Consider the following 19,300-nt stretch of genomic DNA (forward strand, 5'->3'; position numbering starts at 1 on the left):
GATGGGGATGAAACTTTCTAGGGGAGAGAATACTAGCCCCTTGGCCCCCTTGCCAAGTTTCACCCTACACATAGCATCCTTCTTGGATTCAAACCATAAAAAAGGGAAGCTGTCTCCCAGCAAATTTGCATTATAAAGAGTCATAAAGTTGCTAAAAAGACACTAACCTCTATTTGTAAGATAGAAGAATACTAATGCTTGCAGCATTAATGTGTTGAAAGCCATGAGTATTGGCTAAGTTTTAAGCCCCTTCTTCACCTTTTAAAGATGTGTCTTGCTAAAGTAGGGAAACACTTCTGTTAATGAAAAACTCTTGATTGTGGCTCACTTGAAGTCACCTTGTAATGTAAAATGTTGATGTAGTAGTCCTTCTCTTACCCTCTCAATACCTAAACGAGCTCATACACTGGGTGCCTACTAGTGATAACCCTAATATGGACCATATGAAGCCAACTTCAAAGCCAAAACCTTCTAGAAGTTCTCCATATGGCCACAAAGAGAATTTAACAAATAGCTTAAGAGACTTTAACAATACCATGTTAAAGCCAAAACCTTTCATAAGCCAACTTCAAAGCCAAAACCTTCTACCAGTGCTCCATATGGCCACAAAGAGACTTGAACAAATAGCTTAAGAGATTTTAATCATACCAACTTCAAGGGTTGATTGGGAAACTCAAGGAATAAGAGATTCATCAAGATTTGTCTGGGAGACAGTTGTGGATCTAGATGCTTCATATAGAGAGCTATAAATTGATGTACTCCCAAGCTCATTATAGAGTAAGGATTTCTACAATGAAATAGAAAGCCTTGGATTATCAAGGTTTAAACCTTATCAATGATTACTCTTTTACTTAACTAATGTATTTCAATCCTCCTTAAATCCAATTTTTTCACAAGTTCTGTGAGGGAGTAGAATAGAGTGTAGGTTGACAAACTGGTTCGAGGAAGCATTGAATTTAAAAAATAGAATTGTGAGTTTAGAAGCCTTGGTTGATGTCCATTATCGAATTTTAAACCTTATTGATGATTATTATTTTACTTAATTAATGTATTTCCATCCTCCTCAAACCCATTTTTTCACGAGTTTTGTGAGGGAGTAGAATAGAGTGCAGATTGACAAACTGGTTAGAGGAAGCATTGGATTTAAAAAATAGAATTGTGAGTTTAGAGGTACAAGTCCTAATGGGAAAGCAGTATCTTTTTTTTTTAATAGAATTGTTAGTTTAGAGGTACAAGTCCTAATGGGAAAGCAATATCTTTTTTTATATATAGAATTGTTAGTTTAGAGGCAAGAGTCCTGATGGGAAAGCAATATCTTATTGAGCATTCCATCAAGGTAGCATGGGAAGGCATTATGCATAAGAAAACATTTCCTTGGAGATGGATGCTTGGTAGGAGAGTAGAGTAGAAAGGACTCGATCCCAAAAACAACCGATTGGTTCCACATCGTCTACCCCACTAAAGCCTCCCACCGAGCTTCCCTCTTAATCTCCCAACAGAGTTTCTCAAGTCTTCCACTAAGTTCCTCGCAACTTACCAACCCTACATACCCCTTTTCTTCTATCACACTTAATTAAGCTCACAAAGGAATCCAAGAAATCAACAAGTCTTGTCTCATAGTCTATGAGGGCATGAATGTTTGTGTAGAAACATTCCCATGGACAAAAGAGCCCATAATTCATATTCATTACATTATCAAAGAATTCTCTCTCTCTCTCTCTCTCTCTCTCTCTCTCTCTCTCTCATGCCCTACCCCCTGCTAGACCCCACCCTGGCGTGACTCTAGACCGGGCCATGGCACTACAACGAGCCCGATGCCCTAGATTCCCTGGACCTCGCCAACAACACATACATCAACCTCAGCTTGAGGAGATCTTGGAGGCAGAGCCACCTTCCCATGCCCAACAGATTTGCAAAGCTTTCTATAGGCTAACCCCATGCTCCATATCCTTGACAGCCCCCTCCCCCTACAAAGGGGTTAGCTCCACGGGTTGTATGATGATGATCCCACTTTGTATCATATGGCTCGGATTTGATATTCTCAGCTCATAGCTCTCGTCTTTGTTTTCTTTTGAACCATGATGAGATTACACGGCCACTATTGTATCACTTTTGGTCTCATAGACCCACTGGATCTTTTGAAGTTAGAGAGAGAGAGAGAGAGAGAGAGAGAGAGAGAGAGAGAGAGAGCATGCATTACATCTTTTTAGCTATTTTTTCATCCACACTGGTTAAGGCAGCGCCAAATGCCTTTAAGAACGTGCCGGTGCCTTGCCTTTCATCCAAGTTTTTGCACAGGGTTCACACCTGATGTTTGTTCGACCCTTGCCCCATTGCCATCAAACGAAGAACACGACCTAGTCGAATTAAAAGTGCCATACAAGGTGTGGCATACATTCTACCCTAAGAAACTCTGTGAGAAAGTGTAGAAATGGGCCATGCCATGGTTTGTCAAGGAGCAGCGAGACTACCACCAAGTAGATCGTAGGAAGCCAGAGTGTTGACGACGAGGTTTAGGAAGGCAGGGTGGCCATAGGGACGAGGTGAGGGGGAAGTGAGGTGAGAGGGAAGCGAGGCTGGAATAAGAGCAGGCCGCCGCAGGCATGAAAGCTGCCATAAGGATGAAGAGGCTACATTGGGGAGAAGGGAGAGGGAGGCAGTTGTTCACTGGGAGAGGGGTGCTCAAGGGTCGTATAGACTTTTCTGAAAGGAGAAGTTCTAGGGCTCTTGTTTTAACCCCTCCCTCTCTCTCTCTCTCTCTAACAAGTGAGTGTGCACACATGCAACCTGAGGAAAGAAAGATTACAGCCTAATGTCAGCACAAGCATCCTCAAAACATATACATCACAGAGTACTTCGAGCCGATTGGCATTTCAAAATCCACACGTCAGCCCTCATTAATTATCCACAATACCACATCACTTGGGCTGAGAAAAACTCATTGAAACATTATATTCTCATTGATCAATCTTATGCTCTGCACCATGCCATCCTTGGCCTCACAAAATTTAAAGCACAAGCTTCCAGAAAGAACATGGAAATAATTCAACTCTACAAATTTCTGACGATCAACGAGATATACCTATAATAATGGTCAGATACTATACAAAACACACAGAAGCTGCCAGTTCAACCCGAGGTGTAGTAGCAAGTGAACAGGCGCATCGTGTCAAGGCTTGAAACTTCATTTGGTCGGGTCTCCAGCACTAGCCCCTGATGCCTGGCCCTGTGACCTTGAGTTTGCCATTGCCCTTAATTCTGCAGCAATCTCTAAAAAGGCAGGTCTCTCTCCTGGATCAGGTGCCCAGCACCGCTCCATCAAAGACTTCCATAAAGGGTCACACCAGCTTGGTATTGGTGGTCGTAAAGTGTTATTGACTATGCCCCCTAGCAGTATAAACAAAAACAGCATTAGAGAGAGCTCAAATAGACGTGTTCATACATATTCATTAGTCAAGTGACCTGCAAAAATACCATTATATCCCTTCAGCCAATCAGACTGTATCTTACCTATGATAGCACCATAATGCATATTGGCATAGGGTTCCTCCCCAGTAAGAAGCTCCCACATCACAATACCAAACGAAAACACATCTACCTGCAATACCATATGGCAGAGTAGGCAAAGTTGTAAATCTCAGCATCAGTTTCACACCGTAGCTGTTCGCACACAAATCCCTCTACAAAAAAACACCGTTAATGAAAAACACCTTTTCGGAAACCAAACCGCTTCTGCCATTCAGTAATTCTGGAGCCATCCATGGCAACGTGCCTCGCACACCACCTGATACCATTGTTTGATGCTTTACTTTTGACAACCCCAAATCACCTACCTGTGAACAAAAACATAAATTAAATGACAGGTGATCAGCTGAGCTCATCATGCTCCACAGAATATCCATCAGCTTCATCTATTACGTACGCTCCACCTATCAGCAAAAACACTGTACTTAACTCTTAAGGTCTCTAAAATGAAGAGCAACACAAGAAAGAACATTTGTTTGTTATTTTATTTTTGTGTGGAAAAAAAGGTAGCCCCATGTTCCTTAAAATTTAAAACTGGGCACATCACAACTACAATGCTCCCTTCATTTGTAGACGTTTTTATGCATACCTAGCCTAAAACACAAAAATATCTGACTACCACCATTGATCCTGTGGCTGGGCTTGTGTTGGTGTTAACCACTTCGCAGGTTAACATGGTTTCACCCACCCAACCTAACGTAAAGTGCTTCCTACCCGCATGTAGCCGCCATCTTTTGTAAGACGGTGATAGACTTTATAAAGCAACCTTACCCTGAGTTTAATGCTAAATGGGGAAGTAATAAAATTCGTGTATATAGTTGCTCAAGACTAGAACTAGTGCCAATGGACTATTTTTAAGTTTTGTCCAGCCTAGTGTGAAAGCTAGTCATTTGTATAAAAGTGAATTTTGACATTAAGCAATACACATTCATTCCCTTGCAATAGAATACTTGTAAGCTCTTCCACTTCTCTACTCTTGTGAGAGACCACCACCACAAAGGCCATTCTCTTCTTGCCCCTATCTAAGCAAAAAGAGCTCTTCCTTCATCCTTATAGCCATGGAGCATGTGACAGCGAGTGAAGACGCGATGGACAGGCTAGCACACCCACATTGGGAAATTGTACTTCCGGCTCGAAGGCAAGACCAAACACACTTGTTTTGGTATAGGCTAAGGTAAGCTCTTAACTTGAACATATTCAACGCTGCCGACAAGAACTAGCCTAGGGCTTGGTTCGGTTCTTACGTCCATTCCAATTTATAGGATCACCCAGTGTTGATTTAGGGGGTCACACTGAAAAACATATGGTTTACCCTAATTTCTTTGATGATTTGCATGAATTTGAAGCCCACAAGGCTTTAATGCATTGAATCAAGAAATAGCTTAGATTTGTGATTAGGAGTGTAATCCACTCCGAAAACATAAGCTTGATGTGGATTAGAGCGATGATTTTTGTTCATGCATTTCTAGAATTGGTATATATACCGTCATAAGGCCAAATGAATCTGAACTTATGAATAATTTTAAAAGAAAGAAGAGAATCACCTAAAACAAACAAAATTTAAATTTATAATAATAATAATAATAAATTAAATTAAATTGGTGGCTTAGCAACATCTAAAATCAACCAAAAACATTCAATCACATGCACAAACACCATTAATTAGGATTAGGAACCTTAATCACCTCCCATGTAACATGTAACCGGTATGATCGTGTAACCCACAGCAAGGCCTTCTTTATACCTTCATGTTAGTGAGCATGAAGCATCCACTTTAATCTTTATTTAAAGGAGATAGAGTTATAGAGAGAGAATGTAGGGACGACACCAAATTGGGTCCCAATCTACTTGTAGGATTATACATATGTGGTAGTGACCATGTGAATAGGGACTTACCAGGGACACTTTTTCCCTCTGCACATTATAGAGGTTTTTTTCCCATGGACATTTGGTGTGTCCGGACACCTATACTTTTACATTTCGGGTTTGTACTTCGGATACTTGTGGTTGTACACATCTCATCACTTCATTCTGGTATATCCACACTTCCAAACTCTCTATCGCTCCCTACTCTATGTTCTTGTTGTTTTCTGTGTATCTCTGCCGAACTCTTGGGTTTCTTAGAACCCAAGAGTGGTATCAGAGCTCCAAGTTGGTTTTGCCTTGAGCGTTAGCACCCCGTATAGTCGTGCTGCCTTGTACGTGACCATACATCATCGTGCCACCGCATACCTGTCTGAACGTCTGCATGAGCCCATACCCAACCGTGCGTCCTTGTGTTGTCACAAACGTGTTCGTTTCTTATCGCGCAACGTCCGTACAATCGTCATACTCGTATTGGTCGTACCATTAGTTGTTGCTTGTATTTGTACCTGCAACACTTGCAAATCTCAATTTTTGGGCTTTCTACAATTACAGCAAAAATTGGGGCATTCAACCTACAAGGTAACAAAATTTCTCGTCAATTCTGCTTTCAACTGTCAATTTCTCTCCCTACAAGGGAGTTTGCATTGTGTTGCATTTCCCAAGGGAAAGTTGACAAAAAGCATTTCAAAACTTGTGTGAATTGCTACCCGTGCGTTTGCGATTAGAAATGGCACAAAATGTTGGAGATGTATTGGAGTGTCATTCTACTGCAAGAAGCCACCGCATTATATTGATGAATGCAAAAAGAGGATAGCCAAAGAGAAGAAGAAAGAATCTGGTATGGTTGTTGGTGACTCTTCTACTACTCTTGCAAGTAAAGATGATGCATCAACAAATTACATGCGGGATGATTGGGCTTTTCTTGCATGCAATTACGATGCTTCTCAATAGGATATGTGTCTCAATGTGGATGAGTAACAAGTTGCGTGGCGATACATCACCTCCAAGAGGGATTTGTTCACAAAGCTAGGGGCTGCCCCAGAAGGTAAGAAGGTCTCATGTCAAATAATCATTCTTATCTTGTGAAAGGCATTGGTGAGATTGTACTCACAACAGCTGATGGTACAGATTTATGCTTACTAGATGTACTTTATGTGCCTGGGATTAAGAAGAATTTGTTGTCAATGTCCTCTTTTGCTCAAAGAGGGTTTGTTGTCAATTTCGAAGATGACAGATGCATGGTGAGAGACCAAGAAAAGGACTATGTGACACTATACCATGGACTATATCATCTTGATAGCATGATGCTTCTGTGGTTACTACATCTACTCCGGTCATGCAAGAGGTAAAGTTGTGGTATGCTAGGTTTGGACATGTGAATTATGGCAATCTGATGCTCTTGTAGAAGCAACAAATGGTGCATGACATGCCACATGTTGAACTACCTCCCAGACATGTATGTGAGGGATGCATTCTTGGCAAAATAAATCGTAATGCTTTCCCAAAGGATAGTTCGGTGAGAGCTGATAGGAAATTACAGCTCATACACAATGATGTATGTGGTCCTATGAGGACATCGTCACTTGGAAAGCATATGTACTTCAGAGCATTCATAGATGATTACTCTAGATTTACTTGAGTGTACCCTTTGAAAGCAAATCGGAGGTTTTTATGTGTTTTCAGCATTATGTCGCAAGGGCTGAAAATGAAATAGGTTGCAAAGTGCAAACGCTCTGTATAGATCGAGGGGGGGGGAGTATATGTCGGATGCTTTCAAAGCATACTTGGCTAAAAAAGGCATTAAGCACCAGTGTACCATGCCATACACACCACAACAGAATAGGTCCTTCATAGAGATGGCCAAATGTATGGTCAAGGTCAAGGGTTTGCCTCATAAATTATGGATGGTGGCAATCATGTGTGCTACACGTGTTTTGAACAGATGCTCTACAAAAGCATTAAAAACCATCACTCCATGAGGAGCCTAAAGTTGATTACTTGAGGGTTTTTGGTTGTCTTGCATATGCCCATGTGCCTCAACAAATGAGAAGCAAGCTCGATGACAAGGCAACAAAATGTATTTTTGTAGCCTTGTAGGGTACAACAATGGTAGCAAAGGCTACCATCTCTATAATCCACTCAACCATAGGATTTTTGAGAGTAGAGATGTGGTGTTTGCTGAAAATGTAAATCAGCCTATGGCTGAATTCGGTAGACAGCTATATGGGGGTCAACAAGACATGTTTGAAGGGCTACTTCCACTTGCAATTGTTGCAATTGATGGTGCGGCAGTACAATCTGCAGTGGAACATGTGTTGCAGCCGTATAGACATCATGTTATGCGTGATGATGCAGAAGAAGTTGTGACAAGAGCGGACAGCTCTACAGGAGGCAAGATCAGTTCCTACAGCCGCCTGCTGTCGCGATTGTGACTAACTCTCTTAATCTCTCCTTAATTACTCATTAATCCCTTATTAACTGAAAGGACACCTGTGAAGGGTCACACCCTTACACATGGGTCACTATCAAAGGACATCTCTATTCATTAAAAGGCACACCCCTAAGTCCAAAGGACATAACCGTTGACTCGAGCCACACCCCTTCCCAGGGATGTGTCTCTTCACTTGTACCCTTTCGGCCTCTATTTAAGAAAGGCCCCTGTCTCAATGCAAACATCTCAATCTTTCTATCATCATTTGTCTTATGTTTGTTAATTAAGTCTTAATCATGTTAATAAAGCTATAAAAGCTTTACAATGGTATCACAGCAAACTTTTTTCCGCCCTGTGAGATGTCCAAACCCTAACCCTAACCCTAAAATCAGTCCAAACCCTAACCCTAAAATCAGCCCGCCCAAACCCTAAAATTGGGTGTAGCAAGTGTTGAATGGAAGAGCAGGAGAGAATGCCCCATTTAATTTTACCCAATTTTGCCAATTTTGCTTGATTAAGCATTTTTCCCCAATTTCATCCCAAAAAAAAAACGATGGGAAGCAGAGACTCACATCAGGGTTCCATCTAAGTGCCTGTAGGCTGCCTGTACTCTACTGGAGGCCCTGATCGCATTCTGTTTGGGCTGAATCTCTCTCCGAGCAAGGGGCGCCACCCTTCGTTCTCTACAGCCATTTTCTTGGGTATACTTGGGTGTGATCTTTCCATTTTCTTGGGTATACACATCTCACATAAAGTGGAGTATTAACATATCAGCAGCCTGCCATTTCATTCCTTTGCGGGCCGGGGCCAATACCTTTTTTTTACGGGATCACGTGGACACAAACTACCTCTTCTCCGACGGCTTATGGCAAAGGAAACCTATGACTTCAGTTATTTACAGGATACACCCTCTCAGTCCATAGTGCCCTCTCCTACCCGTGTTTCTCTACCAGTCCCAGTCCCTGTTCCAGTGAGTGTGCCCTCCTATCTCCAGCCCACTCATTACCGCATACAGATAGCCACACTGACTTCTCACCTCCGAGAATTCGATGTGTGGGTTATCCGTGTTCGTACTTCTGCACAGGATCTGGATCATTATTGTTTTATGCTCAAGCATCATCCTTATCTGGGCGCTATCCTCCCCGAGTGTAGCATCATTTTTCATGAATATTGCACCTATTCTGAGGACATTCATCCATCTTCATTCACGGTGCGCCCCTCTACACCAGAGTATACACCCTTGACACCTGTAGCTGCCCCTACTCCTGTACCTTCTTCTCCAGTAGCAGACTCTCGTGCGAGCCCAGTCCCAGAGGATCGCCCTTACTATACTGGATGGTCTATAGCCGCTTCACCAGTACGTAGCCTCTCCTCTCGGGATTTACAGATGCCGCACCCTCCAGCCGATGGTTCTTACTAGAGCCCAGCGGCGTGATCAGCAGCAAAAACCCCCAGAGCCTCATCACCCTGAAGCCTCTACATCAACATCTCCTCTCATGGCAGAACCTGTTGACATACCAGTCCCTCCGGAATGGCAGTCAGCTTTGCAGCAACTCCAACAACAGTTCCAACAGCAACTCCAAGAGTCTATGGCATCCTTGGCCTCTCAGATCCAGCAGCTTCACACGGATCGCCACTCCAACACAAGTTATGTACCAGCAGCAGATGTTTCAGCAACAGTACCAGCAGACGAAGACGTCATTCCTTCCGAGGTAGAAGGTGACGACCTTAAAACTCTTTATCGTCTTTTACAAGCCAGTAAAACAAAGAAATTGGAAATTAAACCCCCTGACTCTTATGGTGGTCAGCGCAATAAGCGCATCTTAGACCAATGGCTCTACAAACTGCAGTTTTACTTTGAATCCATGACCCTTTCTGACTCCAAAAAAGTGACTTTTGCGGTATCCCTCCTCAAAGACACTGCTTTATTATGGCGGCAACGACGACAGCACTCTGAAAAAACGGTTACAACGTGGGAAAAATTCGAGCGGGTCCTCCGTAAGCAGTTCATACCTACCAATGCGGATTTCAAGCCCGTACTCGCTTACACCATTTGGACCAAACTGGTTCCTTGGCCTCTTATATCTCCCAGTTCACCAACTTGATACTAGAGATTGATTCTTTGTCCCCAGCGGACGAACTTCATGCCTTCGTTGAAGGGCTTAACCCCACACTACGTGCCGATGTCCAGAAATATAACCCTGTCGATCTTGCCGATGCCATACGATATGCCGAGCGTGTTGCAAACATTAATTCTCGAAATTCGGCCTCTTCCGATCGAACTAATGACTTTCAGAAAGCCAATGGATCCGTATGAGCCTAGACAGTCGCAGAGAGGACTATCTGGCTCTTCTACCTCCCGGCCTAATCCTCAATGGAATAATTCTCAACAACCTCGCCGAACAGAAGGATCATCCTCTTTTCGGTTCCGACGTCCTAACTCCTTCCAACCACGCAGTTCGGATCGTGGACAGGACCAAAGACGTGACCAATCTCGCAATCCTCGTCCTTCTACTGTTCTTTCTGGACGGGATCAACAAAAGACGGGATTGTGCACAATTTGTAATGGACCTCATCGTTGGTTTGAGTGCCCCAAAAGACCAACCCATCGACAGAATTCTAATGCTGAATCCCCCATTTATGCGGAGAAACCCCTAGTTGCTGACAAAGGAAAGCGTGCAGTTAATCACCATGCTTTTGCACATGCTTCAGTAATTACCGCTACCGCTACAGCACAACCTGCCTCTTCCCGTTGCCTCAGCGGTCTACTCAGGTTTTGGTTCTTCAAGGTTCTATTTCCAGTCACCCTATTCAGGTGCTCATTGACAATGGGTGTTCTCATAATTTTGTGGGAACCACCTTGACTCAGAGATTGAAGATTCGGACTTCTCCAAGTACTATTGTTTATGAAGTAGAGCTTGCCGATGGTTCCACATCCTCGTGTAACACCATTGTCAAACATCTCTCCTTTCGAATTCAGCACTGTCCTGACAAATTGGATTTCCAAGTCATGAATTTGGCACATTATGATATGATCCTTGGTCAAGAATGGTTGTATCAATATGATCCCCTGATCAGTTTCCGGAACCATTCTATACAATTTGCTCAAAATGGTATGCTTGTGGCTCTCGAAGGAATCAGAGACCAACCTTCTACACCAACCCTTTCAGCTCTTCAAGCAAACGGTGGGTCCGCAAGAGTGGTTGTTCCTCAGCACTTTTAATGGTCTATTCACTGAACGACCCTCCCGAGGACATAGATACAAAGGTGATGTATCTCAAGCAACCTTTCTTTGCTCCATACTTGGATCTTTTTCCTCAGGAGCTTCCTGCGGTCCTCCCACCTCGTCGACCAGTCGACCATGCTATTGATATTCTTCCTGGCAGTGCTCCACCTACTCGTGCTCCATATCGAGTTTCTTTTACGGAATCTCAGGAGATACAGCGACAACTTACTGAACTTTTGGAGAAAGGACATATTCGACCAAGTAAAAGCCCTTTTGGAGCTCCAGTGCTTTTGGTGAAAAAGAAGGATAAGTCTATGCGTCTTTCCAGCGACTATCGTGCCCTTAATAAGTTAACTATCAAGAATAAGTATCCTCTTCCACGCATTGATGAATTGTTTGATCAATTGCTCCATGCAAAGGTCTTCTCCAAAATTGATCTTAAGTCTGGATATCATCAAATTCCCATTCGCGAAGGTGATGAATATAAGACAGCTTTCCGCACAAAATATGGTCATTACGAGTACCTGGTCATGCCATTCGGGTTAACCAATGCCCCTGCAACATTTATGAGTCTGATGAATGATCTTTTTCGTCCTTTTTTGGACAAGTTCGTCATTATTTATCTTGACGACATCCTGGTGTTCAATCGTAATATGGAAGAACACAAGGCACATCTTAAGATCGTTTTCCAGGTGCTTCGAGACAATGCTCTTTATATTAATCCAGGCAAAAGTGAATTCTTCAAGACATCCTTGGAATACCTTGGACATGTTGTTTCAACAGACGGTATTTCCGTGGATCCAAAGAAAATACAGGTTATTGTCAATTGGCCAACTCCCACAAACATCCATGATGTTCGTTCTTTTTTGGGACTTGCCAACTTCTATCACACAAAGGTTCATCGATTTTCCGAAAAAGCTGCTCCTCTTACTGAACTTTTAAAGTCCGCTCCTGCATTCCAATGGACTGAAGCCGCAACAGAAGCTTTTGAAAATTTAAAGACAGCTTTGACAACAACTCCTGTCATGGCTATTCCAGACCCTACTCTTCCCTTTCATGTTTATACGGATGCTTCTGATATGGCCACTGGTGCCGTCTTAATGCAACAAGGACGTGCTATTGTGTTTGATAGTCATAAGCACTCTGCAATTCAAGGACGATACCCGGTAAATGACAAGGAATTTTTAGCTATTGTTCATGCCTATCGTGCATGGAAACATTATCTCCTTGGTGCAGATTCAGTGGTGAAAACAGATCATCATTCTTTGAAATATATCGTGGTGGTTGATAGATTCTCTAAAATGGCATATTTCATCCCATGCAAGAAAGCAGCCCAAGCTTCAGATATTGCAGTATTGTTTACAGTATATCTTCAAACTTCATGGATTGCCAAAATCTATAGTTTCGGATCGAGATCCAAAGTTTACAGAACATTTCTGGACTTCGATATTCAAGTCTCTTGGTACAAATTTACTCTTTAGCTCTGCTTATCATCCTCAGACAGATGGACAAACGGAACGAGTTGATCAAATTCTAGAAGAAATGCTGCGACATTATGTTCAGTCTCGATTAGCTTCATGGGAAGAATATTTATCGTTGGTAGAATTTGCTTATAATAATTCTTATCATTCAGCTATTGGAATGACACCTTTTCAAGCAGCTTATGGCCATACTCCCCTTATTCCTGCCAACTTTGTTCTTCAACATAAAGTGGCTTTAGCAGACCACCTCATTCAGGAAATGCAAGATATTCTATTACACAATAAGAATAAGATGATCAACGTCCAACAGCAATATCAACGCACAACTAATAAGCGTCGTCGTCACATTGAATTTCAGGAAGGAGACTTGGTATTATTATATATCGCCCCTCATCGATACAAGACAGTGAAATCAGTTTTTCCAAAGCTTCGCCCAAGATATTATGGACCCTTTCGTATTATTAAGAAGAACTCATCTCTCAGTTATAAGTTGGAGTTACCACCTTCTTGGGGTAGAATTCATCCAACTTTCCACATTTCTTGGCTCAAGAAGTTTGTGGATAGTGATTTTCCAGTTTTAGATCATGTGGATTATGTTCCAGAAATCGAAGATGAACACATACTCTTAATTCCAGAAATAATTCTTGATGTCAGACAGAAAGAAACACGACATAAACTCACTACAGAATTTTTGGTTAAATGGAGAGATCTTGATGATTCTGACTCTACTTGGCAAAGTGATAAAGACTTACAGGAATATCCAAAACTTCTTCGGGAATTCTTTCAAAGACAACCATCTCTTCTTAGCCGGAGTCTTATTTTAAGTGGGAGGGAATGTCACGATTGTGACTAACTCTCTTAATCTCTCCTTAATTACTCATTAATCCCTTATTAACTGAAAGGACACCTGTGAAGGGTCACACCCTTACACATGGGTCACTATCAAAGGACATGTCTTCATTAAAAGGCACACCCCTAAGTCCAAAGGACATAACCGTTGACTCAAGAGCCACACCCCTTCCCAGGGATGTGTCTCTTCACTTGTACTTAAGAAAGGCCCCTGTCTCAATGCAAACATCTCAATCTTTCTATCATCATTTGTCTTATGTTTGTTAATTAAGTCTTAATCATGTTAATAAAGCTATAAAAGCTTTACACCTGCAAGGGGAGGAGCGCAGCCGCCTGCAAGGGGTGCGCAGTCGCTTGTAGCCGCCTGCAAGGGGAGCGCAGCCACCTGTAGCCACCTGTGGAAGGGAAGCGCAGCCCCACGCAGCCGCCTGTAGAGGGGAGCGCAGCCGCCTGTAGAGGGGAGGAGCGCAACCGCCTGCTGTGGAGAGCGCAGCCGCCTGTGGAGGAGGGCGCAGCCGCCTATGGAGGGGAGGAGCGCAGCCGCCTGCTGTGGAGAGCGCAGCCGCCTGTAGAGGGAAGTGCAGCAACCTGAGGACAAGCGGAGAAGAGATGATCGCCTGGACAATCGTCCCCAAGCTAGTGAGGTGGTTGCTCCTATGTAGGTGTTGGAGAGGGCACACATCCAACAGCTGGCTCGCCTCCCCTAGCTTGCATGGAGGCGGCCAGTTCCAAGGTGGGGGGTGGGTAGGTGGCCATGCACCCACCCCCACACATAAGGGGTTCCCTTTACCCTTCATGACTCAAACGTGGGTGCCCACCCTACCAAGGACACCAAGTAAAGTTTGGGGAGAGTGTCCACTCATTAATGAGTGTGAACCTCCAACCTTATAAAAACAAAGGTTAAAAAGAATGCTATAAAATAAACAAGTGCAATACACTTACCACCTGTTCACACGCAACAAAACTCGTCAGAAGACAGAGCAAACTTCACGACTCACTGGCAGGCGTCCCCGCTCAGTAAGTGGCACGTCAAACAGGCAAACACAAGAATACAAGTCATGCGAAAACAGTTCCAAACATGCAAAACATGAATGCATGTGCAAACAGTATCATAGACATATCTCCCGTTCATGGAACAAGTACTAAACATCTGTCGGGCACAATGATGGCACGACAGAAAACATAAATCCCAGTCTTCCTATGGAGTGACAGTCCCATAGATAAGACACAGATCCAAGCACGAACCTCCCTATGGAGTGACAGTCCCATAGGCAAGACACGGCACAAATACTGGCTCTTCCATGGCGTGACAATCCCATGGATAGAACACAGTCCAGGTCATACACGGGTGGCACCAACCTGGCTCCCGTCCATACGACACCATCCTGCTAACACACGGGTGGCACCAGTCTGGCTCTCGTCCATGTTATGCAAAAAAAAATACTGGCCCCTTCACATGAGACACCGGCCTGGCCTCAAGTGAGCGAGACAAAAATCTGGAGATGGACCAAATGGTCGGCCAATTGGTGACATCCCCCCGGGCTTCTAAAGAGTTGTCCTCAACTGAAAAGCCTCAAGATATGCCTACAACAACTGTGGGTAGTCAACAAAATAATCCTCATTTACCCACTTTGCATCAATGGGCAAATAATTTTTGAACTTCACAAGGTATCTCCTGGAAAGCTTTCCTGCAGGTAGCTTTCTCTCCTTGTGAAAGACAATCTGTTCTGGCTGGAGGATCTCCTCAAGCTCATCAATCTCTGGCGGATCTTCTGTGACAGGCTCGTCAGGATCTGGCCCGACATATTTCCAGAAAAGACTCACATGAAATGCATTGCGAATCTTCCAATGACTAGGTAAAGCAAGCCTGTATGACACTTCATTGATCTTTTGAATCACCTTGAAGGGTCCATAATAGCGAGGAGAAAGCTTAGGATATGATCCTTCTCGTCCTGGCCTCTTCCGAAGCCTAGCTTTCTCAAATTTCAGCAAAACCCAATCACCTTCTTTGACTTGCATGTCCCTTCTATGCTTGTCAGCAGCCATTTTATGCTTATCTTGTGACCTTGCAATGGCTGTCCGTACCTGAGCAAAGACTACATCCAAGTCACGAACATACTCATCAGCTGCAAAAATCTCATCCTTTGTACGAAGGATGGGTGGCAATACCACTCTGTCATAAATAATCTCAAACGAGGCCTTTCCCGTGGAGGCATGGATCGTATTGTTTTAGACAAACTCATCAACAAGTGGAAGATACTTCTCCCATGCAGTCTTTTGATCTGCCACATAACACTTCAACAAATCCAACATGGCTGAATTTGCAGCTTCACTTTGGCCATCCGTCTAGGGATGATAAACTGATGAAAACTCAAGTTTAGTGCCCATGTTATCAAATAAAGCCCTCCAGAAGAGGCTCGTAGTCCTGGGATCTCTATCCCCAATGGATTTAGGCATACCATGATGTTTGAAAATATTAGCAAGAAAAAGCTTTACCATATGATCAACTTTAATGGTTTTCTTGACGGGCAAGAAATGAGCTTGCTTGCTAAACCTGTCCACAATGGTCCAAATAGCATCATTCCCATGCTGGGATCTAGGCAAGTCCATAATAAAATCCATAGTAATACTTTCCCAAGGTTGCGAGGAAAAAGGCAATGGTTGAAGCAAACCTGGAGGTTTTTGCCTGTCAAATTTCACTTTTTGGCAAGTAACACATGCACGTACATATGCCTCAATGTCTTTACGCATGCTTGGCCAAAAGAAATATCTCTCAATCATGCGTGTAGTGGGCATGATACCTCTATGACCAGCATAAGGTGGAGCGTGACATTCCTCCATAACCTTTGGACGCAAATCCTTCACCACACATAGACAGTTATCCTTCATAAGATAACCCTCGTTGATAACATAAAGAGGCATGTGAGTGACCAGCCATCAAATCAGTCCATATATGGCAAAAATCAGCATCCAAATGATACAAATCTCGCATAACAGATAAGTCCCCATGAGAGGCCACTGAAACTGCAACCATATAAGGCCTCCTGGACAATGCATCTGCCACCACATTTTTCTTCTATCCCCCTCTTGCTAGGAGGCAGTGTCCTTAACTCTTACAGCAGCCCTCAGCCCTTCTCCCCTTTAGCAAAACGTTTTTGTGTTAAGGACATCTCATAATCCCCCCCCCCCCAATTTGCGTGGACTTTAGTAAGAGGTTTTAGCCTTAAGAGAGGGTTCATGCGCTGTGGTCTTTTGCTCATACAGTGAGCAAACGATCTCAAAATTGAGATCTGACTGAAGCGTTTCGACCGCGACAGCGAGCCCTACAAGACGACGTCCAAGGCGGCCCCTTCCCGGAAACGTCAGAATATTGCCTCGGGAGGAGTGCGCAACAACGAGATTAGAGAAGATGCTCCCAATGCGGCTCCAACCCTCCCTTTACAAGCTTCTCAAGGAAATGGTGGCCAGGTTAGCTTGGTTATCTTTTAAAGAAGAGTTTTTTTTTATATTAGTGTTAATAAATGTGTATCTTTTCCTTTTAAAATAATGACATAAAATTGTATGAAGTTACGAATTGTGTGATGCTGTATTCAATAAATTGCATTGAAATTGTTATCTTTAAAGAGTGCAAGTTTTTCCTGGCTTCGACGCTAACTCCGTTCCGTGCCTGTGTAGCCGGGCGGCGTCGTTAACAAAGCCCGGGAATGGCCCAAGGTATCCCTCATACCATTGGGAGAATAAGGTTCGCCAATTGAGGTGAGAGATTATAATGCTGCCTAGTTCTGAGGGCCCAGGCTAGTGCGGTGAATAAGCCCACCCTAGTGTGCAGACATCCCTCTGAGGGGCGGGAGGATCGAGCGATGGAGCCCGAGAGAACGACAGGCCGGCTTTAGTCCTCGCCAGCGGCCGACGATGAGGTGTATGGTCCCATAGGGTTTTGCCCAGCATGTAGAGGCTGGAAGGCCGAATTCTAGATCATCGGCAGTATAAAGGAAAAGAATAAGAGAGCCGGTTTGACTTGTATGGAATTGAGTCATGTATAAACTTTTTTTTTATAAATCTTATCTTTGGCATTATTGTATTGTGGAAAAAGACTGTTTTAACAAACCTTGTGAAAAGGGTCTTAATTAAGGAACATGTTTATTTACGTCAAACAGTGTGGTAGGATTAATTAGAAAATAAATTGACGCGTGAGTAGGGTGGAAAGTGGGAGGATGGAATGCCTCGACGGCACCATCCTACGGACGGGTGGACCCAATTAGTCGGGTAGCTTTCCAACAGATTAAGTGAAAGCCCTACGCTAGATAAATAGGTTCTTGGGCAACTCTATTCTAGAAGACTAGGCCAGCGGCTGTGCCTTGTATGGATGAGGAAAAAAGCGTTGCCTCTAGAAATCAAGTCTAGTAGTTGCCCAATTTATGATCAATTACCCTATGGGTGATTTGATTTTTAGAAGATCACGCTCCCCCTGCGAGATAGAACTAGGTCTTACCTATGAATCGTATCCTTGAATCTCTACATGGTCAAGGTGTCGATGAATAGGAAATTTTCTCCAAGTTAAGACTTAGTGGACTATCTTAAGTGTTTCCCCTATTTTAGAAGGAGGGAACCTTACAATTGGTATCAGAGCCGATCTTAGCTCCTAGGAATTGCCATTTAAGGACTGTTTTGCAATGAATGTTTTACCTAACATAACATAATGCTAATTAATAAAAGCATCCTACAAAAAAAAAACAAGTTGAATTGATGTTTGAATGATTGTAGGAAGAGGAAGATGCCTACTCGAAGTTTCTAGTTTTCCAACGCATCTTCGAGACAACTAGTCACTCCTCAAATTTCGAGTTCCGTGACACCATGGTGCAGATACTAGAGAAGATGTCCCTCTCTCATTTCTCTCGTATTGAAAGAGGATGGGGTAGAGATTTCTGGAGTCGTGGACCGAGATATTTCTTCATCCGAGCAAATCGAATTGGGAACCTTACCACCAACCTAAAGCGGATTCGTTGGATTGAAAAGTTGAAGATGATCCGTTTATTTTGGTTCGTCGGTACCCCCAGGGCCGACACCTCTGTGACTATCGATGGGATTCGCATATCTCAGGATCGGTGGGTGTATGACCAAGTGATGCAGATCTTACCTGCTGATAGAGTAGCTGTGTTGGGACCTAGCCCAATCCAGAGTCTACCACCCTTACCATCAGTTTTTCCTCTATCCCCCTCTTGATGGTAAGGGTGGTAGACTCTAGATTGCGGTAGGTCCCAACACAGCTACTCTATCAGCAGGTAAGATCTGCATCACTTGGTCATACACCCACCGATCCTGAGGTATGCGAATCCCATCTATAGTCACAGAGGTGTTGGCCCTGGGAGTACCGACGAACAAAAATAAATGGATCATCTTTAACTTTTCAATCCAACGAATCCGCTTTAGGTCGGTGGTAAGGTTCCCAATTCGATCTGCTCGGATGCAGAAATATCTCGACCTACGACTCCAGAAATCTCTACCCCATCCTCTTTCAATACGAGAGAAATGAGGGAGGGACATCTTCTCTAGTATCTGCACCATGGTGTCACGGAACTCGAAATTTGAGGAGTGACTAGTTGTCTCGAAGATGCATTGGAAAACTAGAAACTTCGAGTAGGCATCTTCCTCTTCCTACAATCATTCAAACATCAATTCAACTTGTTTTTTTTGTAGGATGTTTTTATTAATTAGCATTATGTTATGTTAGGTAAAACATTCATTGCAAAACAGTCCTTAAATGGCAATTCCTAGGAGCTAAGATCGGCTCTGATACCAATTGTAAGGTTCCCCCCTTCTAAAATAGAGGAAACACTTAAGATAGTCCACTAAAACTTAACTTGGAGAAAATTTCCTATTCATTGACACTTTGACCATGTAGAGATTCAAGGATACGATTCA

At 43.3% G+C, this 19,300-nt stretch overlaps 1 protein-coding gene across 2 annotated transcripts in view; it reads right to left on the bottom strand.

Moving 5' to 3' along the window:
* Window positions 1-2,922: 2,922 nt before the first annotated feature.
* Window positions 2,923-19,300, bottom strand: part of LOC147636475 (RAF-like serine/threonine-protein kinase PRAF) — a 74,774-nt gene continuing 58,396 nt past the window's right edge. For both annotated transcript variants that reach the window (XM_086801919.1, XM_086801918.1), the window contains exons 8-10: window positions 3,711-3,833; window positions 3,511-3,598; window positions 2,923-3,387 (exon numbers count right to left, since the gene is read on the bottom strand). In XM_086801919.1, coding sequence (XP_086658045.1) covers window positions 3,185-3,387; window positions 3,511-3,598; window positions 3,711-3,833 — 414 coding nt within the window. In that variant the 3' untranslated portion in view covers window positions 2,923-3,184. The remainder of the gene's footprint in view (window positions 3,388-3,510; window positions 3,599-3,710; window positions 3,834-19,300) is intronic.

The sequence above is a fragment of the Cibotium barometz genome, chromosome 8, assembly GCF_041138505.1.
Source record: "Cibotium barometz isolate CiBa-2024 chromosome 8, ASM4113850v1, whole genome shotgun sequence".
Lineage (NCBI taxonomy): Eukaryota > Viridiplantae > Streptophyta > Polypodiopsida > Cyatheales > Cibotiaceae > Cibotium > Cibotium barometz.